The sequence below is a fragment of the Cannabis sativa genome, chromosome 2 (assembly GCF_029168945.1).
Source record: "Cannabis sativa cultivar Pink pepper isolate KNU-18-1 chromosome 2, ASM2916894v1, whole genome shotgun sequence".
Classification (NCBI taxonomy): Eukaryota; Viridiplantae; Streptophyta; class Magnoliopsida; order Rosales; family Cannabaceae; genus Cannabis; species Cannabis sativa.
Window position 1 is genome coordinate 42,026,102 of NC_083602.1, and position 26,752 is coordinate 42,052,853.

Genomic DNA, 26,752 nt, shown 5'->3' on the forward strand with positions numbered 1-26,752 from the left:
AAACTTCAAGCCTGTTCAACAAAAAAGAAGGCTACTCGACAAAGAAAGGGCCAAGGCATTGAAGGAAGAGGTGGAAAAACTATGGAACAACAATTTCATCAAAGAGGCCTACTACCCAGTCTGGGTATCGAACCCTGTACTAGTTCCAAAGCCAAATGGCACCTGGAGGGTGTGCATTGACTTTACAGACTTAAACAAGGCATGCCCAAAAGATTGTTTTCCTTTACCGAGAATCGATCAATTGGTAGACGCAACAGCCGGCCATGAAATTCTAACTTTCATGGATGCGTACTCAGGGTATAATCAGATAAGCATGCACCCACCTGACCAAGAACATACAAGCTTTCGAACGGAGGCTTGTATTGCTACAAAGTGATGCCGTTTGGCTTGAAAAACGCTGGAGCCACCTATCAAAGGTTGGTCAACCGGATGTTTAAAGAGCAAATAGGCAGAAACATGGAGGTCTATGTTGATGACATGCTGGTCAAGTCTAAGAAAGCCCAAGGGCACATCGAAGATTTAAAAGAATGCTTTGAGATCCTAAGACAATACCGAATGAAGCTCAATCCTCTTAAGTGCTCTTTCGGAGTAAGCTCGGGAAAGTTCCTTGGATTCATAGTGAACTCTAGGGGCATCGAGGCTAATCCAGAAAAGATAAAGGCATTGATCGACATGAAGTCCCCAACTAAGGTTAAAGACGTCCAAAGCTTAACAGGCCGAATCGCCGCCTTGAGTAGATTCGTCTCCAAATCAACCGACAAATGTGTCCCTTTCTTCAACATCCTAAGGGGTAACAAAAAATTTGAATGGACTGAGGAATGCGAAAATGCCTTTCGAGCTTTAAAGCAGCAATTATCCCAGCCTCCGGTTCTTTCGAAACCCCTAGATGGTGAAGGGTTAAGCTTATACCTAGCAGTAACAGAACATGCAGTTAGTGCAGTCTTGGTAAGGGAGGAAGATAGAGTACAACACCCAGTCTACTATGTGAGCAAAAGGCTGATTGGGGCAGAGTGTAGATACCCCCTCATAGAAAAGCTTGCATACTGCCTTATCTTAGCATCCAGGAAGCTTCGACCCTACTTTCAGGCTCATCCTATTATGGTACTCACTGACCAACCCTTACGCCAGGTGCTACAAAAACCCGATACATCGGGGCGCCTCCTTAAATGGGCAATAGAGTTAGGGCAATATGACATAACGTATCAGCCAAGATTGGCTATTAAAGGGCAGGCCCTGGCTGACTTTGTAGCCGAGTGTACCGGAACGCAAGAGGGCGACCAACCAACAATAACCAGTGACGTCCAAAGGCCTGACCTGAGCGATTCACCTGAACCACACGTCCATAACTCCGAGAAAAATGAAAACCAAGACTACCCCGGTGAAACCTGGAAGCTACAAGTTGATGGTTCTTCTACCGACCAGTCATCAGGAGCGTGGATCACCCTAACAACACCGGAGGGACAACGAATTCACACGGCCATTCGCTTTGGTTTCCCTGCCTCAAACAATGAAGCCGAGTATGAAGCATTAATTGCCGGTCTGAAACTAGCAAAAGAGCTGAAGGCCAGACACTTAGACATTTACAGCGACTCCCAGCTGGTTGTAAATCAAGTTTTGGGAGAGTACATGGCTAGAGGAGAAAAAATGATGGCCTACCTTAGCAAAATACAAGACTTGCTTGCCCAACTGGAAGGGTACACCATTCAACAAATACCACGAGAAGAGAATGCTACCGCTGATGCCTTGGCAAGGTTGGCAACAAGTGAAAAGATAGATAAAGCCAGCCTTGTGCCAATAGAATACTTACCCGAGCCAAGCATCCACACTAAAGAAGAAGTACTCCTACTCGATACAACTCAATCGTGGATGACCCCCATAGCCGCTTACTTAGAACAAGGGACATTGCCCACAAACAAAAACGAGGCAAAGAAAATGAGAAGGAAGGCCACCCGGTACCTAATCATTGATGGTGTCATGTATCGGCGAGGGTACTCAATGCCCCTACTACGATGTGTACATCAAGACCAAGCCCAACGACTAATGGAAGAAGTCCATGAAGGTTTTTGCGGTAATCACGCTGGGGGGCAAAGCTTATCCAAGAAGGTACTGAGGCAAGGATTCTTCTGGCCAACCATGATAGAAGACTCCATGGAGTATGTTCGAAGGTGTGAAAAATGTCAAAAGTTTGCAAAAATACCAAGGGCTCCACCCAATGAGCTAACGCAAATGCAGAGTCCATGGCCCTTCGCTATTTGGGGTATAGACTTGATCGGTCAGTTGCCTAAGGGCAAAGGAGGAGTGCAATATGCGGTAGTAGCAGTCGATTACTTCACAAAGTGGACAGAAGCCGAACCCCTAGCAACTATAACATCCAAGAAGGTGCTTGACTTTGTGGTCAAGAACATTATATGTAGGTTTGGATTACCCCATAAATTGGTATCTGACAACGGTACCCAGTTTGACAGTGTCCTGTTCACAAATTTCTGCATTAAGCATGGCATAGTAAAGAGCTTCTCGGCAGTCTCGCACCCCCAGTCAAACGGGCAGGTAGAGGCGGTGAATAAGACTTTAAAAGACACCTTGAAGAAAAGACTCGAAGAAGCGAAAGGAAGCTGGCCAGAGCAATTACCCGAAGTTTTGTGGTCATATAGGACAACAGAAAGAACAGCTACTGGTGATACCCCCTTTGCCCTTGCTTATGGGTATGATGCGATGATACCGGTCGAGCTAGACCCACCCTCCCACCGACGAGTGACATACAACCAAGTCAGTAATCACCAGATGATGAATGAATCGTTGGACCTATTGGAAAGTCGTAGGGAAGCCTCACAAATACGGTTAGCAGCATACCAACAAAAAGTAGCCAGATACTTTAATTCCAAAGTTAAGGAAAGAAGCTTCAAGGTAGGAGATCTAGTACTACGCAGAGTCTTGGCCAACACTAAAGACCCAACAGCAGGAGTATTGGGGCCAAATTGGGAAGGTCCATACGAGATTACAGAAGTTGTACCACCCGGCACGTATAAGCTTGGCCGGTATGACTCTAACATGAACCTTATACCAGTACCCCGATATTGGAACGGCCAACACCTCCGCAAATATTATCAATAGCAATTGCTTTTCAGCAACAATTCATGCTAAGGGTGCGCCCGTAAGCAACTTAGAATCTTTATTAGTATTTAATCTTTTCTTTTAGATTTGCTTTAGTTTTAATCACATACTACTACGTAGTGATGTAATAAGGCGTTGTCGCCAATTTCATTTATCAATAAAATTGCAAGTTATTTTCATATAATGACGCAGCTTGTATGATTGTTATTGAATCAAATTGCAAGCCTCACAATGGTCATAGATATATGGGTAACAGTGAGCAACCAAGACTTCAAGGTAACACCCCGGTCATAAGATAAGTGACCAAGAGGTAAACCTACATAGTCACTTGGGGGGCAACCACACCCATATATGGACTAGTAAGCAAAAATGCACCCTCGCTTAAGTAGATATTAAAATTTTTAGAGTGTCGGTGCAATACTCAATGTTTTGAGCAACTTGTGTGTGGTGAATGGTTGACTATAAATATATACCCACGCTATGTGGCTCACGCCAAACAAAAGTCAACATTTAAAACCATAAATAAAGATAAAGGCCCCGATGGCCAAGTAAAAAGATTAAAGACACAAATGTCTCAAAAGTAAAGTTACGGGATTAAAGACTGCCCGGACAGTCATGAATCTCTGAAGAGTACTAGTGGGCATAAAATCTGTAAAAGTAAAAATACATCAATAGGAACCATCAAGTAAGTCATCGAGGGGACAGTCATCTGTTGCCTCAACCCCAAAGTTGAGGTATGAATCGGCCTGAATGCAAGCAGTCTGTGCCTTCTCCCTGGTTTCTGCCTCCTCACGATTGCGACAATAAGATAGCATACTTTCCATGTTCTTACCCAGATAATTAAAGTCAGCTTTCTTGTTGTTTAGCCAGAATTTGAAGAAAACATCGGTGGAGAGGTCTCCGATCTGTTTCACCTCCGCAGCTAGCTTCTCACACTCCTTGGCATTAATGTTGTTTTCCTCGACAACCTTCGCATGAGCCTCCTTCTCACTTTCAAGCTCACCCCTGAAACGCTCTTTCTCGGCAGTAACACTTTCAAGCTCACCCCTGAAACGCTCCTTCTCAGCAGTAACCCTTTCAACAGAAGTTTCTAGATCGCGAATCTTCTGGGAGTATTCCTGGCGAAGGGCATCAAGTTCAAGTTGGAGTGAGGCTGCTCCTTGCTTGTTGTGCTCCTCTTGTAGGGCGAGAACCCTAGATTGACCATAAGAAGTAATGGTGGCAGCCTGTTACACATCATTACATAAATGTTAGATAATGGTAAAAGGAAAGAATTTTCACAAGTAGGAGAAACTTACCCTAATCATCTCGCGGCATCCAAGAGCAACGATCTGGGCAGGGGGCAAACAATCTAGCCTAGACATGGTCTTGTCCATGATGTCCATAAGGCCCTCAATATGGCCATGTGCCCCCTTCAAACCCGTAGATAAAGCCTGACAACGACCCTCTAAGGGCAGCGCAGCAAGTGACTCGGCCCCTGTGGACGTCGAACCAATAAGGGTTGTATCATTGGCGGACCCGGATGCGGAGTCAGGAGGAAGCGGCCGAGATGAGGGAGGCGATCCAGCAATAGGGGTGTGAATATCAATAGCCGGGCGAGGGTTAGTCTTCCTAACCTTACCAGGAGGAGCCATGGGAGAGGCGGTAGAAGGCGAACCCTCTTTCTCCTGGTAGGTTGTTTGTCGCAACAAGCCGGCCATATCTGCAAAACACACAAAAATGATTAGTAACAGGCAAAATAATGAAAAAATGTAATAAGTAAGACAAATAGCGATCATCACCAAGAGGGTCACACTCCCTAATTGGCCTTTTCTTAGCAGACCCGGGCATAGTGCTTTTCGCTATAGCTGTCTGTGCCACTGGCGGAGGTCCTAAGGGTCGCGGGATTTCCCGCATTCCGCTAGAAGGAGTAACGACAAAGTTGAACCCAAAATCATCTAACGCCCGGAGGGATGTTAGAATGTTTAGATCCTTCTTATAGTCAGGCAATTGGGCTAACGCAAGAGCTCTCTCGTACATGGCAATGGTGGGGGAAGGCTTCTCGAATTGGTCCACCATTTGGAATTTGGTGTGTTTAGTCCCAATGTCCTTCACAAAAAAATAGAGAGTTTTGAAATCATGTTCCTTCGACGATTTCTCCATACCATGAAGGAATTTGACATTCCTGTGTGCATGCTGAAATGCGTAATATCCCGACCGGTACTCGCTGTTAATCGGTCTCAGATCGAAGAGATAGTGTACCTCATGGCCTGTTGGCCACTTCCATCTCATTAGCTTATATAAAACAAATATGCCAGTCAAAACTCGTATGGCCAAGGGAGAAAACTGCCCCGGACTAAGGCCAAAATAATCAGCCACGTCTTTGAAAAAATTATGAAGGGGGAGTGCCCCCCCATAAGTAATATGGCGACGGGACCATGCACACAGCCCCTCCCCAGGGTCATGCGCCAACTGATTCGGAGAGGGGAGTACTAACCGGCAGTCCTTGCCATTCACAGTCGACTCCTCCACATATTGGAGTTGGGTCTCGGTGAGACTGCTAGAAGGGGCCACAAAGGGGGTCTGCTTAGTCTTGCAGCGGGAAGTGCGAACTTCCTTGAGCACTTTAGGGGCGAATTCACTGATTTTGAGAGTAGCTGGTTGGGAACCCTTGGTTGTTTCTTTCTCTTTGGCGGCTTTATAAAGGGTATTCTTGGCTTCCTCTTCCACCCATTTCTCAAACTCTTTGACTATCTCCTCCATGGCTCCATCGGCAGAATCAGCCTCAACATCGTCAGATACCCTCCGTTTAGTAACGACTTCCGCCGTATGGGAACTGTTAGAAGAACTAACCCGACTCTTCTTTTTAGTGCGAGCCATAGCGTTCAGCATGGTAGGTAGTTTTGCGGTGGTTATAGCAGTCTCGGCCAAAGGAAACCCCCCTGACGGGCCGATGGGGACCCCTACTGGAATATTGACCTCACCAAAGGGAAGAGTGTATGTCCACTCTCGGGGCAGATAAGATCGTATCCCTTTTTCAAGCTCCCAAATATGCCTGTTGTATGCTTCACCGCCTATTCTCTCTCGGTAGAGGTGGTCGGGCGTCTCTGACACACTACTAAGCCCCTCGTCCCCAGACGAGTTGTGTGGGGGCGACGCTGGACAATCTTCAAACAAAAGTTGAAGAAGGTCTTCGTCTACTCGGTGTTCACCCCCCCAATAGTCGCTATAACGCATCTGCAAAAAGGAAAAGGCGAGGAGGTGAATACACCGAGTAATGCTAGTAAGCTATCCATGATGGACTCACCTACTAGTACAAAAATAAAAGGAGAAGAGAAGATATGCACAATAAAAATTTACAGCGAGATAACCATCTAAGCAACTAAATGAAAGGAGCAATAATGGTCATTACAACGCTTAGTATTCTTACTAAGTGTAAAAAGTAAAAATAACGATTGACTCCAAATCGCAAAATTACACCACGGTCGCCCCAAGGCATCACCCCCTATAAATGGTCTCGGGGTATATTACCCCAACCCCCGCCTATGGCAGGGTGTCATCCCGGCCTTCAAGGGGTAATTAAGGGGTAACACCCCGGCTTCAGGGTGTAAGGGGGGGACCCCCCCCCCTTTCAACTCACAAAGGGGCGTAAGGGGGGGACCCCCCGGCTTCGGGGTGTAAGGGGGGGACCCCCCCCCCCCTTCGACTCTCAAAGGGGCGTAAGGGGGGGACCCCCCCCCTTCGACTCACAAAGGGGCGTAAGGGGGGACCCCCCGGCTTCGGGGTGTAAGGGGCCCCCCCCCCCCCTTCGACTCTCAAAGGGGCGTAAGGGGGGACCCCCGGCTTCGGGGTATAAGGGGGGGACCCCCCCCCCCTTCGACTCTCAAAGGGGCGTAAGGGGGGACCCCCCGGCTTCGGGGTGTAAGGGGGGGACCCCCCCCTTTTGACTCACAAAGAGGCATAAGGGGGGACCCCCCGGCTTCGGGGCGTAAGGGGGGGACCCCCCGGCTTCGGGGTGTAAGGGGGGGACCCCCCCCTTCGACTCTCAAAGGGGCGTAAGGGGGGACCCCCCGGCTTCGGGGTGTAAGGGGGGGACCCCCCGGCTTCGGGGTGTAAGGGGGGGACCTCCCCCCTTTTTGACTCACAAAGGGGTGAACTATAACCTCTAAATATTTGAAGTAAACATATCCAAGGAAACCCCTACCTCGGCGATAACATCTAGTCTCGGGATGTCACCCCGACATCCAAGAAAGCCATAGCTATTAGCCGCCCCTACCTCTAAGAAGGGTGGCTCGGGGTACCCCTAACCCCCCAAAGGGGTATCTTGGGGTGGGGGGGAGGGGGGCGGCCAAGAAAAAAAAAAAAAAAAGGGTCCAAGATCAATGCTCACCACCACAAACACATTTCTATCAATTTGATGAAAATCAAAGATGAAAAAATGGAGGGAAATTGAAACTTTTCATGTTCATAGTGTTCTTCAACATTCAAGAACACCACCAACCCAAAAGTTTCAAATTTCCTTATTTTTTCATCAAATTGAACCAAATCAAAGCCAAAAACACATTGCCCATCACCTATACTACAAAACCCAAGCCTCAAACAATCACATTATATCAAAAAATCCAAGAATCCCAATCAAGCATGTCAAATTCGGCCATAGCAAGAAAACCAAGAAAAAGTTTCAAAAATTCCACCAAAAACATGATTTCAATGAGAAAAATGACTATAGAGGAGTTAGAAACTTACCCATAGTGAAGAAATATCTCACCAAGTGTCCAAGAATCACTTCAAAGCTTCAAAATCTCCTCCAATGGTGAGAAGATGCCCAACCCCAAAAATGAAGAGCAAAAAATGAAAAAGATGGTTTTTTTTGAAATGTGAAGGTTTGTCATCTTTTTCTCTTACATAGGGAATTTTATTTTTGCAAAAAGAGGGCCTTTTAACCCAAAATTGCTATTATAACCCTCCACTACCATTGAGGGCTAATGAGCAATTTTTATATTTTTGTTAGTCATTTCTTTGTAAATGGTTATATTTCTTTGAAATTTATTTATTCTCTTGTAATTTATTTTTCTTGGGAAATTATTATTGGGCTATATTGTAAAAATGTGAAAACTAGTGAGTAGGAATTATTTATTTGATTTTTTTTTAAGAAAAAAAAATTAATTATTTTAGTAAAGGCATAGTATTTTTGGTGCCGCTGTGCCAAGCCGTCAACAACAGAAGTAAGACTCGAACAACAAAGAAAGTTTCTACCGTATGGTCATACCGCTAGAAACTTGGGGGGCAAATGTTTACCCAAATTTTGACGATGATGACGTGTCAAGAATAATACCACGTGGCACAAAAATACTGGGACTAAATTAATGAAGAAGGAGCCAAGTCATGACTGTTGAGATGCCCCCTTAATATGGGTGTTTGTTCTTCTCCCCCCAAAAGAAAACTTGGGTTTAAGGGGGGGACCCCCCCTAACTTGGGTTTAAGGGGGGGACCCCCCCCAACTTGGGTTTAAGGGGGGGACCCCCCCAACTTGGGTTTAAGGGGGGGGGGGGAACCCCCCCAACTGGTTTAAGGGGGGGGGGGACCCCCCCTCTCTCTCAAGTTGGACCATGGGGGAGTCACCTAACTATGATAGTGGTCATCCCCCCTCAGCGAGAGTCTCGAGGGTGTTACCCCCAAGTATGGGCTTAATCCTCAAAGGTGGTTGACAACCATGTCACACCCCTAAGGGACCCTTGTCATCAGTGACTCCTTCAAATGTTAAAATCCCGCGAAAGGCTCAAAGACAGTTGTCAACCCACGAAAATAGCGGGATATTTTCCTAAATATCAGACTCCAACCGCCTCCGAAAATCAAGGAGACGGTTCCGCGTTGGTAGCGTCTCCTGAAGCGAGAAGCACCGACCCCCCTCCCCTATATAAGGGGTCACCCATGACCTGGGAGGGGGATCCGCATTCTGAAACACTTAGAAAAATAAAGATTTCTCATTCTTTGCAATCAAGAGCCTGTTCTTGACTATTGCAACTCAGATCAATAAAACTCAAGGGGAGTAGGCTATTACCGACATCCGGGGCCGAACCTCTTTAAATTCTGGTGTCTTTTATTTACATTTATTACGAATTCCGGCATTATTAACTGCATTTATTGTTGTGATTTTGGTCTAAATCTCATTTATTACGACTCCGCGTCGGTTGGCTAAAAATCCAGTCAACACTTATATTTGTGCTTCATTTTATAAGTGACGCAATAGGTAAAAAAAAGTATTTTTGTAATAGATATGGTATTTTTAAACTGACGGAATAAGTTTTTTGTGACAGTTTTAAAATACCATGAAACATTTAGCGTCATTTTTTAACTGACGCTTTAAATAAAATAAAAAAGTAAGTATTTAGCGTCGGTTTATAAATGTCGAAATTTTTTTTTGCGTCGTTTTGAAAATGACGCTAATAAAAAACTATTTGCGACTACGGTATATACGTCGGTTTTATAAACCGACGTAAATTCTTTAAGTGACACTTAAAAAAAGACGTGAATAGTGAATTTTGTAATAATGTTAAGCTCTCTATTTATAGGAATATGTCTTACAAGGAAAGGAAACCTTAAATCCTTTTTTCTTACAAGTAATTAAATAAATAAAAAGGGAAACAAGAGAGCCAATACTTGATCACCAAACATAGTTGGACAAAACTTTATAGAGCTTGAGCTCTCTTTGTGTTCTTCATTATTTCTAATCCCAATAGACTCAAATAATACATTCTTTTATTTATGTCATAATTAATTTATTCCTTCCATTTAAATACTAATTTTCATAAAATAATTATATCAAGATAATTATTTTTCATAAAATATTATTTAAATAATTATTATTAATTTCTAATAACAAAATGTTTAATTCATAATGTAAAGTCCTTAGTTGACATATTTGGTAAAAATGACAAAATTAATTTTATTTTTGGTATTTTCAAAATTAGTTGTTTATTGCATTTAATATTTTTCAAAAATACTTTCTCTTTTCTTAGTGTAAAATATCTTTCAAATCATATTGTGCTTTTATTGGTAAATAAATATGAGATTTTCTTATTTAGATTATTTGATATTTATTTATATATTTAAGGAAAGTCTTAATATTAATTGAATTAATTCGATTTTCTAGTTAAGAAAATATATACAGCTGTCATTTAATGTATATTTTATTTCTTTATTTATATAAAATAAATAAAGAAACTTTGCTGAAAATCTATCAAGGTACAATAATGAATCTGTTTAAAGGGATTGACAGTTTGTTTGAACAGATTCTAACATTCCTTTTGGGAATATTTTTCATGTTTAATTATTTCCTTACTTGTAAAGCACGACTTGTTGTGTATTTATTGAGAATATATTGTTACTCAGGTTGTGGGTTTATATGGAAGGAATAAAATATTTTATTATTTAATAAATACTATATCTATATATGGTATTTATTTGTAATTGATTTATTTTATTCCAATTCGTATATGATCTCATTAATCTCTCAAGCTAGGTTATGTGATGTCCAAGGAAAATTTTGTGGAAATGAACTTAGCTTTGATGGAGTCTAGACTCACAATGTTGACTAGATAGATTAGGATTCTGTTTGCTCACTTTCCATATCTGTTCAGACAGAATTTCATCATTTAATGAGTTTTTGTAAAGAAACTAATTAATATTTTCTCTTTGTATTTAGACCTTTGGAGCTCAATTTTAGGGGTCATTTATCAATATAAATATGACCTAAACCATCAGCAAAAGGTTGAACTCTTCCAGTTCTTAATTTCTTATATTTTTAGAAGAGAGTGTTTCTTTTGTAAATGATGGTTATTCTGCTATTCCTTTGTGAGTTTGTGTATCTTTGAGAGTACTTTTATGTGAAGTAAATTCCAAAGTAAAGAACAACCTTCGGGAGAAGGTTCATTCAGGTCTTGTTTTGGGAGGAAGCAAGCAATACTATCTTCGGGAGAAGATTTCTAAAAGACTTGCTTTAGGAGGAAGTAAGCACTAATATCTTTAGGAGAAGATTTCTACAAGTTTTGCTTCAGGAGGAAGCAAGCAACGTTATCTTTGAGAGAAGATTTTACAAGTCTTGCATCGGGAGGAAGCAAGCATTCATCAAGTAATTTGAAGGGAGTTCAAACCTTGGTGTCTTAAGGAGATTCATTATTCAGCAAATAAGAGTACATCAAGCTTGCAGCAAAATCATTAGAGGGAGTCTATGTTTTATTCAAGTCAATTACTGTGTACTTGTTGAAATTTGACTAATGAATCTTATCTTTGGGTATGGCTCCCTGGACTAGTAGCGATCTGCAAGGATTGCTGATACCACGTACAAAATATCGTGTGTCATTTTAATTTCTACAATTTTACTTTCTGCAGTTTAATTTTGATCTATCAGGTTCAGTTTTTGATAGAGTAGATTTCAATTTTGTTCAAACAATTTTATAACAGTTCCACATTAATTAAATTGTTTGTTAATTTTACTTGGTAATATTAAAAATGGAATTTCAATTGGTATCATAGCGGTTCACTAAACTCTTAGTGAAATATTGTGATTATTTTTCGTTTAATTTATTTTGTGTGAAATGTTTTCTTTTGCAGAAGTTAGTTTGGTGTATCGTCCTCCACTTCTAAATGACTTAAACTATCCGTATTGGAAAGTTAGGATGAGAGCTTTCATTAAAGCTTAAGATGAGAAAACATGGAGAGCGATTTTGTCTGGATGGTCACCTCCTACTAAAAAAGGTGAAGATGGAAACATGAAGGTAAAATCTAAACTTTTTAAACAGAAGAGGAAAAACTTTCTAGCTCTAATAATAAAGCTCTTCATGTCATTTTCAATGGTGTTGGGGAAAGCTTCATTAAACTTGTTTCTACTTACGTTTTTGCTAAAGATGCATGGACTATCCTTCAAACCCAGTTTGAAGTAACTGTAGATGTTAAGAGATCTAGATTGATCATGTTACAAACAAGGTTTGATGATTTAAGAATGACTGATTCTGAAATACTGTATAAATTCTATGAAAGGTTATCTGATATTTCTAATGAATGTTTTGCCCTTGGTGAAAAACTTGATGATTCTGTTTTGGTGAAAAAGATAGTGCGAGTACTTCCTGATAGGTTCAATGTTAAACTCACGGCTATGAAAGAGGCAAAGGATTTTAGTACTATGAAAGTGGAAGAATTGATGGGATCTCTTTGTACCTTTGAACTAAATTAAAATATTCGTCAAAAAGGTAACCAAAGCGCTTTCAAAGAAAAAGAGAAGACCATAGCTTTCAAAAGTATTGAAAAAGAAGCAACAGATGATGAAGATGGTGATAATGAAATGACAATAGTTGTAATGAACTTTCAAAAATACATGAAGAAAGTCATTAAAAGCTAATGCTTTTCGCCTTAAACCTTTTCAATCTAATAACAAAAGTATTTAGTGTAGGGAGTGTGAAGGATTTGGTCACATCCATTCAGAATGCGCAAACATCTTGAAAATGAAGAAAAAAGGTATGATTACTAGTTGGAGTGACAATGGCTTTGAAAGTAGTGAGGATGAGGAATGTAATATTGTTGGAATTTATTTTTACCAGGATCTTAGATCTACTCACAAGTATGTTGTTTAACACCCTAAATATGAACTTTCTAAAACAATAAAATAAACATATATAAAGTTAAGAAAACCTTACATTGATGCAGCAGAATTCATGTCTCCTTCCACTCAGATCTCTAACCCTTGTATCCTTTCTGTAGCAGAGTATTATCAAGATCTGAGCCCGAATGTCCTTCTCTTTGTGTGTGATCCTTCACAGTCTTCCAATCTATGATTGAGTTACCACTTGCTGTGTGTGGGCACTTACTCTATCACTAAAGTTCAAAATTTAGAAGAGGAAAAGAGAGGGAATGATTTCGGCCAATAGAAGAGAAAGGGAAGGCTCAGTTTTTCTGAAAAGTAGTATATTTTGACTGAGCAATCACTTTCTATTTATAGGCAACTACTAGGTTTAGGTTAGGAATTATTTAGCATTAAAATAATAAAAATATCAATTTGAAATTCTACATAAAGTGGCAGGCCAAGGTGTAAGTAATGGGCCCCACTTAGTTTTGCAGTGTCACAAATTTTATTTCTATTTTCTCAAAAACGCCAATTTTCCAATTCTAACCTTTTAAATGCCAAAAATAATTATTTAATAACTAAAATAGATTATTAAATAATATTTTCATTTAATTTAATTATTAATTAGACATATAAAGTCTATTAATAAATAAATAAACCTAGAATCTCTTTTCTTTACAATTTCCCCCCTGCTTAGTGAAAATTCACAAATTAGACATAGTCTAACTTTAGAATTATAATTGACTAATCACGAATCAATTATTAAGTCTTACAAGCAGTATGTTCTCAACTAGAATGGGGACCATGGATCTATATGCTGAGCTTCCAATAAGTGAACCGAATTTACTAAGTAAATTCCTACTTATTAATTCTTCGTTGAATCCACTCTTAGAACTTAGAATTGCACTGTCAGACTTATATAGAGCATATTATATGTTCCACGATATAGATATGCTATCTCATTTAACCATTGTTATAATCTTATTGTGATCAAAGATCCTCTATATAGATGATCTACATCGAGATGGAATAATTTTACCGTTCTCACCCCTCAATGTATTTTGCCCCTTAAAACACTTAGCTACCTGTAAATGGTGTTTAGTGATCTAAGAATTAGTCCCTTAAACAAGATCTCATCCATTTATTTCTATTTGCTAAGCTCGAAGGGAACCATCACTTGACTTTTATACACCAGTAGAAGCTATAGATTCCATATTTATGTTCAGCACTCCCACTCAATCATACTATCATGTTCCCAAAATATACGTATCACCCTGACCCAAAAGTAGGCTTAACTAATAAATCAAAGAACATGAATAGTACTCCTGAGTTGAGCCTAAGCATATCAGGATTTAGATTCTTTTAATCTTAAGATCAACTACTGATATTGACTTGGAAAGATATAACGGTAAGTTTGTAATATCTTAACTAAGTTGCAATATAGGTTCAGTCCAATGTATACTCCATACATTCGAAACTAGTATACTTTACTAATGTCCTGGAAAGAACATAACACTTACGCCAAGTGTAAGTACACATCATCGCTGATTATCACATTAGTGTAAATCCAAAACCCTGATGAAACAGGGACTTAGTCTTTTGATTCATATGATCATAATCACATTCCACTGTGTTGACGATACTGTAATTGTGAATAAACATATGATGTGGATTTAACTGATTTTGTGTGTAAATGTAATAAACATATTAAACCATTAGCATGTAAAATTCATGCAAACATTAATCACTTCAAATTTCTTATATTGATTACTAATCAGATTGTAAAGAGTTTTATTTAGGGCATAAAATCCAACAAATATTGCTTTTAACTCAATTCTATCTAGTTTTAAAGTTAAAAAGGGAAAAACTGTTTGCTTGAATAATGTTTCAATAAATGAAGAAAATTTTGATAGTGATGAATCTGAATTGAATGATGAGTCTTTGATTGAATCTTACAAAGAGATGTGTGGCTCATGGGTAGAAGTGTGCTCTAAAAATCGATCATTGGTAAGAAAAAATAAAAAAATTATTCTTCGAAAATAAACAACTTACTAATTTAAATGAGAAATTGTAAAAAGAAATAATTTCAAAGAATGTTGAAATTAATAAGTTGTCTAAGGATTTTGATTCTTTTGAAAAAAAATGTTAGAATGTTTAACCCTAATTCTACCATTTTTGAGGATATTCAGAAAATAGGTCAAAGAAGTCATGTAGGTCTTGCTGCTTCAAGCTCTCAAAATGCAAAGAAAACCATCTTTGTCTCAACTAGAAAATTTTCACCTGATACTCCCTTGTCATCTTCGTTAAAATCAGTTTCATCCAGTGCTCAATTTGCTTCAATAGTTTTGTTATAGTTAATAGGTAAATCCAAAGGTAAGCCTAAAAAACTTCGTTCCAACCTATCACTTTTGTGGAAGAAAAGGACATATTTGACCTAGATGTTTTACTCTACTGAATTTTGCTAAAAAAGAATATTTTAAGAAATTCAATTATTTTGATAATTCAAAGAGAGTAAAAAAGGAAAAAATTCAAGAAAAGAAAATATGGGTAAAAAAGAATAATTGTTTTGCTAGCTTTACTAGTGAATATAATAGGTCTGCTTTTTCATACTTTTGGTATTTTGATAGTAGTTGTTCAAGACATATGATAGGTGACAGGTCTATTCTTACCAATATTAAACTAATGCATTGTGGATCTGTTACTTTTGGGAATGGAATTGAAGGTAATGTTCTTGGAATGGGTAATCTTAACTGTGAAGGGTTACATAAAATTAAAAGAGTGTTACTTGTGGAAGGACTTAATGCTAACTTGCTTAGTGTTATTCAAATCTATGATCAAGGTTATGATGTTCACTTTGATAAAAATAGGTGTTTTGTCTTGAACAAGAATGGTGAGAATATTCTTGAAGGTTTCAGATCAAATACCAATTGCTATACACTTTTACCTTCAATTATGTGTTAATCTGATGTGCGTAATAATACTGATGTGCGACATTCTGAACTTGCTCAGTTAAATGTCAAAACTTTGAAAAAATTATCTCATGCAAAGATTGTTCATGGTTTACCTAAGTTAGGTGAAGAGTTTGATGGTAAGTTTGTTGGTAAGAATGATGAGGGTGTTTCTCTTGGTTGCTTCATTGACAATAGGGCATATTGTGTTTATAACATAAGAACCCAAAATGTAATGAAGTCCGGTAATGTTGTTATTGATGATGCTAAGGATTGTTCTAAATTCTCTATTGAGGTAGAAATTTATAGGTTTATCGATGATCCAACTGAAATTCACAAAGTAGTTGCTGTCAGTGATGATATTGATGCAACCTTTGTTCCATCTGTTCCAACAGAGCACAAATTTACTGAAACAGGTTCTGGACAGACAAAAGAGAAACTTCCAGATATTATGTAAAAGCCTTTTGGTGATCTTGTTTGTTGCACCTTGACGTGGCAATTGAATTGGATGACACGTGTCCCATATTTCTGATATCTGGGTGGAGGAGAATATCCCTAGAAGCCAATAAATGAGTAATCAACATTCGTAATAGTCAGATATTTGAGCAAGATTGTGGAGAATGTCTGACCAGGTACGAGCATGTTTATGCCGAGTGAAATACAAGAGTTCAGAGGATAGTCTCGATTGTCCAGATGCAAAGACAATCTCTATAATTGTGGGATTGAGTTAGAGGAAAATGGCAACCTGTTCTAGTTTCCTATTTCATGCATTGTAATTATAGAATCATTGTAATTTCCTATTTTGTGCATTATAAGCAAAAGGGAAACCATCCCTCATGCATTTAGTCTCTATAAATAGTGACCTAGACTCACTATGAAAGGGATCGAGAGAATTACTGCATAAATATACTCAGAGATCAATTGTAAGAGCTTTCAAGGGAAAGAACACTTTGTTCCTTCTCTTAAGTTAATACAATACAAGGGGAGTAGGCCATTACCATACTTACAGGGTCGAACCTCTTTAAAATCTAGTGTTCACTTTACCTTACTATTTTTGCTTTCTTTTAATTACATTACTTAATTGCTTTATTATTTGACTCACTCTCGTTGGCTAGAACCGAGGTCAACATTTTGGTGCTTTCATTGAGAGTAAAAATACAAGTCTTTTATCTTAAATTTTGATAGGTAAATAGGATGGTTGTACAAACTTGTAGAGGAGACCTCGCTGATCAGGGTGACCCAATGGTGATAGATCCCAAAGTGCAAACTCCTAGAAACACAAGAGGATCACCAGGGACAAACCCCAAGCAGGTTACTACACAACCTCCTACTGTAGGCCATGGAGTGACTTCCCCTTTGGCTGGGATCACACCAGGCTTACAAGAAACTGGAAACACCGATTCAGCAGTTGATCATTCCACTCCCATCATTGAGGTTCCATCCACAACTAATACTCACAGACCAGTTAGGGACGACACCAAACTCCAAAATTTGCGAGAGGCACTAGGGCTCATGCAAGGTCATAATAACACTTTAAATCATGATCAAGAAGACCTCTGAGCAGCCATAAATCTTGCATTCAACAAATAGAGGCGTCAATTTATAGAATGGAGGAACCGAGAGATGGAGATTATGAAGGCTCAGCAGGAAGCCATTAATGATCGTACTAGGCAGGCCGCTGTACGGATAAGAAGGGCCTACCAAGTCACTAATCAACAAGTGGCTACTGCATCCACTATTCCCTTGGGCAGGTCAGAAGGGTATGTAGTTGGGAATACCGCATAAACTCACAGTAATCAGGCGTCCAATCGAAGGCCACATGTCCAAACTGTAGGCCACACGGTAGACGGCTAGATCCTGCCAGACCGTCCTTTGGGAGGAGTTATACATACTAACAGCTTCACCACTACTCAAGTATCACGCCAACCTATTGGCCAAACAATTCAAACACCAAGGACACCTGATACCTCAATGTTTTATAGGTTGGGTTTCGCACATGAACTCAATGTTAGGTTTTATGCCCTAAATAAAACTTCATTTCAATGTAATCTATTTTATTCAACATCAATAAAGAAACAGAAGTATTTTTCATTCATTTGTGTATGTTTTGGTTCACTTTATCAATTGCTTGTCTATTTGATTTATAAATTCATCTTAAACCCTTTTCACATACTAGATCATGTTTATTGTGCTGTCATCACATTGGAAAGTAAACATGACTATGTGAATAAAGTTTCCTAGATTTATCAGACACAGGGTTTTACTGATATGATAATCTACAACAAGAGTTTACTTGCATTTGGAGAAATGCTATGTTCTTTCCAGAACATTGGTTAAAGTAAAGCTCAGGTTGGATGCATGGAGTATGCATCGGAAGGGACCGATATTGAACTTTGACTTAGATTTATTTAAACTTACCGTAAAATCTATTCAAGTCAATATCGCCAAGTTGATCCTAGATCAAATATTCTTAATCCTGTTATGATTAGGCTCAATCTTGAAAGGCTATTCGTGTTCTTTGATTTGTTAGTTAAGCCTACTTTTAGGTCAGGGTAATACATACATTTTGGGAACACGGTAGTGCAATTGAGTGGGAGCGCTAGCATAAACATGGAATCTATAGCTTCTATCTGACGAATAGTAAGCAAAGGATGATGTCCTTCGAGCTTGACCAAACGAACATAAATGGTGGAGTACTCATTTCACATAAGCTGAAATATCATTTATATGGGGTAAAGTGTTTTAAGGATAAAATACATAGTAGGGTGTTACGGTAATCTAATCCCTTTACAGTGTAGATCATTCATATAGAGGATCATTGATCAAATTAGGATTATAACAATGGATAACTAATGATGCGTCTATATGGTGGAACATATAGAGCATTCTATATACTGAGAGTGCAATTCTAAGTTCTATGCGTGGATTCAACGAAGAATTAATAAGTTAGTGAATATTAGAGCTAAATTCTTGATCTACTTATTGGAAGCTCGGTTATATAGACCCATGGTCCCCGCACTAGTTGAGATAATATTGTTTGTAAGACTCATGTAATTGGTTTTGATTAATCAATTATAATTCACAAATTAGACTTTGTCTATTTGTGAAATTTTCACTAAGTAAGGGCGAAATTGTAAAGAAAGAGTAGTTAGGGGCATATTTGCTAATTATGATACTTTGTATGGTTCAATTAATAAATATGATAAATGAAAATATTATTTAATTATTTATAGTTATTAAATAGTTAGAATTTGCATTTAAATTGTTGAATTAGAAAATTGGCTTTTTTGAGAAAATCAGATACAAAAGTGTTATAATTGCAAAATTGCAAAAAGCAAGGCCCAAATCCATCAAGCCATGGCCGGCCACTTTTGTAGGCATTTTAAACTGATATTTTCATTATTTTAATGCTAAATAATTCAACCTAACCCTAGTGGAATGCTATAAATAGATAGTGAAGGCTTCAGGAAAATTACACTTCTGAATCAGAAAACCCGAGCCTTTCTCTCTCTACCTTGGCCGCCACTCTCTCTCTCTCTTCTTCCTTCATATTTCGAAATTACCTTAGTGATTAGAGTAGTGCCCACACACAGCAAGCAATACCTCAATCATAGTGAGGAAGATCATGAAGAAAGATCATCAACAAAGGAGTTTCAGCATCAAGGATTCAGAGAAAGAAATCCAGGTTCAGATCTTGATAATACTCTGTTACAGAAAGGATACAAGGGTTAGAGATCTGAACGGAAGGAGTCATTTAATTCTGCTGCACCCAATGTAAGGTTTCTTAAACTTTATACGTGTTTATTTCATCGTTTTAGAAAGTTCATATTTAGGATGTTAATAAACATAGTTGTGAGTAGATCTAAGATCGTGGTAAAATAAATTCCAACACTAAAGACAACCCTAAATCACAGAAGGGGCCTAGACGAACAATACATTCCACCAATTGTCCAATCAGGTATCCGCACCTAAGATCCAGTTTTAAGAGATCCAAATGTAACATAGGCCGGTCAACAGGCCGAACAAGTTCATCCACTTGTGCAAGCACAAATCGATCAACTTAAAAATATAGTACAAGGCTTGACTGGCCCAAAACTCACTGATCTCAAACTCAACCGGGCATGAGGATTATCTTTCACCCCTAAAATTGAAGTTCTTGAGTTACCCTTCCTAAGTTCAAAATGCCAACCTGGAAGATGTATATAGGAAAAGAAGATCCTTACCACAATTAAAGTATTTTGAGATGCAGATGCACTTGCAGGGTGTATGAGGTGATGTACGGTGCAAAATTTTTCCTACCACACTCATAGAGGCTGCTCAACAATGGTATTTCAAACTGCCTGCAGGAAGGTTTAACTCGTGGAATGCCTTCTCATCAGATTTCCACGCACAGTTTTCCTCCTCTCGTCAACTTCCCACGCACCTTGAAGACCTGGTCAAAGTAAAAAAATGCCAGGGGAGCCCCTCAGAACTTATATTAGCATGTTCATGACTGAGGCTACAAAAGTTAAGGGGCTGACTGAAGAAGGGAGATTGGTTGCAATACTGAGGGGCATTAAACCGCTTGGAGAGTTGTGGAAGGATATAAAAACGCTAACTGTATGATCAATGGCTGAATTCCTAGATTGGGGAGATGGGTTCATTAAGCTCAAAGAAGCTATTCGGCGTATGGATATTGTCGGACAAAAGAAAAACCAACCACGTGCCACTTCAGCAGGGATATCCGTCCAGAATCCACAGTATCCTAGCAGTTCAAATTCAAATGGGAAGAGGTCTAACAAAAACAACAGGTAGGGGGATGGAAAGAAAGGTAAATTCACTTGCAATGCCGACCAACATCCTAGGGAAAATACCTCTAACTTTAGTGCCTTCTAACTCCTATCAGAAGACATAAAGACAATCTATGGAAGTACTCAGTCCGTGGTGTCTTATAAAAAACCTTCTGCCAGGAAAAAGGATGTAAGTAAGAGAGACACATCCAAGTTTTTTCGCTTTAATGTGGGCCGCCCAAGCAGACAACAATCAAAACCAATTGATTCCTCCACTAGTGGACGGTCATTTACAGGTCATTATTGGGGGTTCACATCTTGCTGGAGACTCAGGCAAAGCTCGAGAAAAGTATGCCCGAGCCTTGCAGTATGAACAAAATGAAGCAATCTTGGCCGTGGAAGAGAGGAAACCTAAAGTACCACGTGTAGGGAGCCCACCATAACATTTACTGAAGTAGACGCCAGCCACGTCATCTTCCCACATAACGACCCCCTGGTTGTAGAGGTAATGGTGGCACGGACTATGATAGATAATGGAGCTTCCTCAAACATTCTTTTCAAGAAAACTTATGAGAAGATGAGACTCCAACTGAAAGACTTGATCTCGTGCACCAAGCTCATATATGGTTTCTCCGGCTAGAGCATTGTACCTCTAGGATAAATTTGCCTACCCCTCAGTATTGGACAAGCTCTGAGGAGCATAACTATAATCGCACAGTTCTTGATAATTGATGTCCTTTCAGCTTTTAAAATCATGTTAGGTCGACCGACCCTATATGACGTACAAGCTGTCACATCAGTTTTTCATCTGTGCGTTAAATTCCCAACAAAAAGTTGAGTGGGATGTCTTAAAGGAAATTAAAGAATTGCACTGGAAGTCTACGACCTTGCTCTAACCAAGGTCAAGAAGGAAAATACCTCCGGCCAGAGTTCATATAAGGGTAAAAGCATTGCCCAATAGGAAGTCACCCAAGGCGGGGACGAAGATATGGATCCCCGACTTGGGAAAATAAATACGAATATTGGGCCAATAGAAGAACTGGAAGAAGTGGAAATTGACCCAAATATCCCAGCCAAGAAACTCAAAATCGGAAAAGGTTTATTGCTCAAAATAAAATTAGCTTTAGTAAAATTTTGCAGAGCAACTCTCGACGTTTTTGCTTGGTCACATGAGGATATGGTTGGTATTAATCCCACTATCATGTCTCATTCCCTGAACATTGACCCAAACTTTCATCCCGTCTAGAAGAAAAGAATACTACTGGAAAAAGAATGGGCACAAGCACTCAAGGAAGAAGTTGAAAGACTACACGAAAACAAGTTCATCATTGAAGCTTTCTACCTGGCTTGGGTGGCGAACCCCGTACTGGTGCCCAAGCTGAATATAAAATGGCAAGTATGTATTGATTTCATCGGCCTCAACAAGGCATGTCCCAAGGATTGTTTTTCACTTCCAAGAATTGATCGGCTCGTGGGGTTAATAACTGGACATGAAATCCTGAGCTTTATGGATGCCTATTTGGGATATAAATAAATCAGAATGCATTCACCCAACAAAGAACATACAAGTTTCCAGACAAATATGGATCTATGCTATTATAAAGTAATGCCATTAGGTCTGAAGAATGCTGGGGCTACGTACCAGAGACTAGCAAACAAAATGTTCAAAAATCATATCAGACAGAATATGAAAGTATATGTAGATGACATGCTCGTCAAATCCAGGAAGGCTGGAGGCATATAGAGTATCTGGATGAATGCTTCAAAATCCTCAGAAAATACAACATGAAACTCAATCCCTTAAAGTGTTCCTTCGGGGTCTGGTCGGGTAAGTTTCTTGGGTTTATTATCAATGCTTGGGGAATAGAAGCTAATCTAAAGAAAATACAAGCCCTCTTGGATATGAAATCACCAAAAAAACCAAAGGAAGTCTAAAGCTTAATTGGCCGTGTAGCCGCACTCAGTAGATTCATTTTAAAATACATGGACAAGTGTGTTCCTTTCTTCAACATCCCTTGAGGTAAGAAAAAGTTTTTTTAATGGATGGAGGAATGCAAGAAAACCTTCCAAGAATTAAAAAGGCAACTCGCAAAACCCCCGTACTCTCAAAACCCCTAGACAGAGAACAATTAGGAATAGACTTGGCTGTCACTGAATACGTTGTAAGCGCCGTGCTGATACGAGAAAAAAATAACGTCCAACATCCAGTTTACTATATCAGCAAACGACTCGTTGAAGCTGAAGGGCGATATCCTTTGATTAAAAAAACTCAGTTATTGCCTAATCTTTGCCACAAGGAAGTTGAGGCCCTATTTCCAAGCCCATCTTGTTTGAGTGTACACCGACCAACCTTTGCTCTAAGTATTGCAAAAGCTAGATCCCTCTGGAAGATTACTCAAGTGGGTGATGTTGGATATATTTTACCAGGATCTAGATTTACTAACAAGTATGTTTCATTAACTTCCTAATATGAATTCTAAACCAATGAAATAAACACATAAAGTTTAGTAAACCTTACATTGGGTGCAGCGGAATATAATGACTCCTTCCGTTCAGATCTCTAGCCCTTGATTCCTATCTGTAGCAGAGCATCACCAAGATCTGAACCTGGATCTCTTTCTCTCATTCCTTTGATGCTGATTCTCCTTCTTGTTGGTTGATTTTCCACAGTCTTACACACTATGATTGAGATACCACTTGATGTGTGTGGGCACTACTCTATCACTCAAGGATTTCAAAATTATTGGAGAAGAAAAGAGAAGAAGAGGTTTCGGCTATAGAGAATAGAAAGAGGCTCAAACTTCATCTGACAAAAGTTAAGTGTGAATGAGAGCCATCACTATCTATTTATAGGTAACCACCTAATTTTAAATTAGAATTATTTGGCATTAAAATAATGAAAAAATAAATGATAAAACCCTATAAGTGTGGCCGGCCATGGGCCTTGGATAATGGGCCTCACTTATGCAATTTTGCTGTTTTATCATTTCTGCATCTCATTTTCTCAAAAACGCCAATTTTCAAATTCAACCATTTAAATGTCAATTCTAATTATTTAACAACTAAAATTAATTATTAAATAATATTGTCATTTAATATATTTATTAATTAGACATATAAAGTCTCTTAATTAATAAATAAAACCTAGAATCTCTTTTCTTTACAATTTTGCCCTTGCTTAGTGAAAATTCACAAAGTAGACATAGTCTAACTTTAGAATTATAATTGATTAGTTATGATTTTTTGAAGTTTCGAAAAATATTGGGGTTGAGCAACATGACACGCGCGCGCACGAGGCTTGTGCCTCGGACAACACGCGCACAGAAAAGGTTTTTGTCTGAAAACCTGGGCACCGTGCGTGGAGAGGCTGCTGGCAGCCTCCTGCGCCGAGCTCTCTCGGCCATGCTCCACATCCTACGCGCGCGGACAGTATGCAAGGCATACTGTCCGTACAGCTCGCAAATTTTTCGTTTTTCTTCGTTTTTCATGCTTTTTCATGGAATTAACTTCCGATTTTTTGTGTAGTTCTGTATTTATACTATTACTATTCCTAATTCAATTCTAATTATCATAATGAATTAATTTTATATTTTTAAATTTAATTCAAGATATTAGTGTAATTTGAATTTAAAAATAGTGAGTATCTATCTTATTTGCTTAATAATCTATCTTATTTTAAAAATTTGATTATATCTTATCTTATTTTTAAATTAAAGGTCAGATTTTAATTTTTTTTAAATAAGTTGACCTTATTTAAATTTAAAATAAGATAACTATAATCATGTAATTTTAAAATGAAGTAAGATATTTTGCTAATTTTTAAATTTTGTTATGTTATTTATTTAAATTACATTTAAAATCTGAAAAAGATATTCATTTATCTTTTTTAATTTTTTATTTAATTTTTATTTATAAAATAACATTTAAATTTTAAAAGTAGTTAGCAAATTTTTGAAATGATATTTAGGTTGGTTGAAACATAATTTTTCAAAATTGTAGGTTTAATTTTAAATTTAAATTTTTTTAAATTTCGAATTTTTCAAATTTTTTTTTTTAAATTTTCGAAAAATATTTTTTTTATTTAATTAATTATTTCGAAATTAATTATTTAATTTAAAATTAAAGAAATCCTACATCCAACTATCCAGCTAACCTTGTTGCAGGAGTATGTGTTTTAGCTTGCGTGTAAGTTTTCAAAACCTATTATTACTTGATTGCAAATAGCCATGGTTACTTTTTGTCAGATCTAATGATCTAATGGCTCCCTTGGTCAAGTTAATAATTTGTAACAGATATATTTACAATCTTCTTTCATCTGTGTATGACCTAGCAACATGATAGGACCCATCCAAAGTGTGCCTGTGTGAGCCTATGTGTTTAATTTCATTATAGATGCATATAGGTTAATGTTGCTAAATAAAATATCATAGTTCTTGATAGATTTTATTTAGGCCCATTTAGTTTTTGGGCCTATTCAATTAATAACAGTTGTTCATTTTAAGGTGAAATTCCTCTCTTTTGGGCCTTGTGTGAGAGTTGGGAGCCATAGAAGTGGGTACGACATACTGAACCCAGCACCCCCTCACATGAACCACCCCAATTGTGAAGGCCCATTTGCCTGATTTGAATAACTGTACTAGGTTAATTACACTAGTTTAACCTAATAAAATTGATTAGCAACATAATTAATTTCATTTATTTTAAAATTAATTTTAAAAAACCATAGTTTAAAGAATTTTATATTCTAAGCTAAACTATATGTATTTTCTTGTATTTAATTAAATATAGAATTATAACCATCTAGATTCTTTCTGAAGTTTAATTTAAATTTTTCATTAAATATTCCTATTTAAGTTGATATTTAGTTATCTACAACTAACCAACTCAAATCTGAATATCTTTTGGATTTAAAATTTCAAAATTAAGTTGAGGAATTTTAGGCATTGGTTATTAAGATTTTTTAGATATTTTTTAAGTTAATATCTTTTCGAATATTAACTATAAATGGAATATTTTAGATATTTTTAAGGTTAATATCTTTTCGAATATTAACTTAAAATAGAATATCTTCAAATTAAGTGGTTACAACTTAATTTTAATTTAATTAAATCTGATTTGAAAGATATTTAAGTTGATTTTTTAGATTCTTCTAAAAAAACTTAAATAAGATATTTTCAAATTTGTTCCATTTATTATTTGAATTTATTTTTCAAATTTAATTAATAATTAAAAATTAATTAAAGTTGATTTTTTATTTAAACCAACTTTGATTTGTAATTTTTCATTATTATATTATGGAACTTGTTCGATATTTATTTGAATTTATTTTTCAAATTAAATAATAATTAAAAATTAATTAAAGTTGATTTTTTATTTAAACCAACTTTAGTTTGTAATTTTTCATTATTATAATATCGAATTAAAATGATTATACAAAATACATATAATAATTTTTAAATAATGAGCTTTTAATCAAGAGACATTCGATCTCCATTGTGGGTTTTACACCGCGTTTGTTTTAGTGAGTAATCCTCCCTAATGGAGGAACGTTCATTAGCAATTTCGCACCGTTTAATCTCGAATGATAAGTAGTTTGTAAGTGTTTTGTATGGTATAGATCACCCTAATGGTGGCGACCATACTTGACTTGCAAATTATGAAACAATGGTGGAAGCTCATAAGATAGAATTGCCTTGACTCTCGCCTAAACGGGACAACGCTGAATTCCAATCTTGATCGAATAAAAGGTTGCTAGAATGTTTATCATTTTAGATGAGCTGACAACTCTATTCAAAGGATGATGCTTTGACTCTCGCCTAAACGGGACACTGTATCAGTTTGTTGAAAAACCTTGGAAAATAAACTATGTTAGATTTAGTATTTCTATAACATATGTCATTACTTGTTATTTTCTGAACTATGTATGAATTTATGAGCCAAAACCTTACTTCTGTTTTATTGATGTGTTGTAGTGTCATTATGAATAACCTTCACCCCGATCCTCTCCTAGTTAATATCTTAGCAAAAGAACTCTATAGTGTGAAAATGCATCGTGGTAGTTGCATCAACTCGCACCTGTTGATGATGAATCTGAAGTTCCAAAAGGCAAATCTACTAGGAATTGATTTATCAAGAGAACAATGGGTCCAACTCATCCGTAATAGTCTTCCTCCGGAGTATAATGAATTTGTTATCTCTTACATGATCAACAATTCTAACTCCTTCGACATGGACAAGCTCGAAGCCGAATTACGAGCCCATGAACGGAATTCGATTGCAATGGGTACCCCTGGGTTTGCAATCCACAATCGAAGGAAAAGGACTAG

The 26,752-nt window shown here is 37.8% G+C and overlaps 2 protein-coding genes across 2 annotated transcripts; both read right to left on the reverse strand.

The window, feature by feature from the left end:
- Positions 1–3,779: 3,779 nt before the first annotated feature.
- Positions 3,780–5,009, reverse strand: LOC115725695 (uncharacterized). The gene is made up of 2 exons (XM_030655285.2): positions 4,410–5,009; positions 3,780–4,337 (listed from the first exon to the last, which is right to left on the reverse strand). The coding sequence occupies exons 1-2, from the start codon at positions 4,887–4,889 to the stop codon at positions 3,780–3,782; spliced, it is 1,038 nt and encodes a 345-aa protein (XP_030511145.2). The 5' UTR covers positions 4,890–5,009.
- LOC133034306 (uncharacterized) lies at positions 4,925–8,630 on the reverse strand. Its single transcript, XM_061109364.1, has 3 exons — positions 7,837–8,630; positions 5,056–6,327; positions 4,925–5,011 (listed from the first exon to the last, which is right to left on the reverse strand). Exons 2-3 carry the CDS (start codon positions 6,325–6,327, stop codon positions 4,925–4,927), a joined length of 1,359 nt encoding a protein of 452 aa, XP_060965347.1. The 5' UTR covers positions 7,837–8,630.
- Between the last annotated feature and the right edge of the window lie 18,122 nt (positions 8,631–26,752).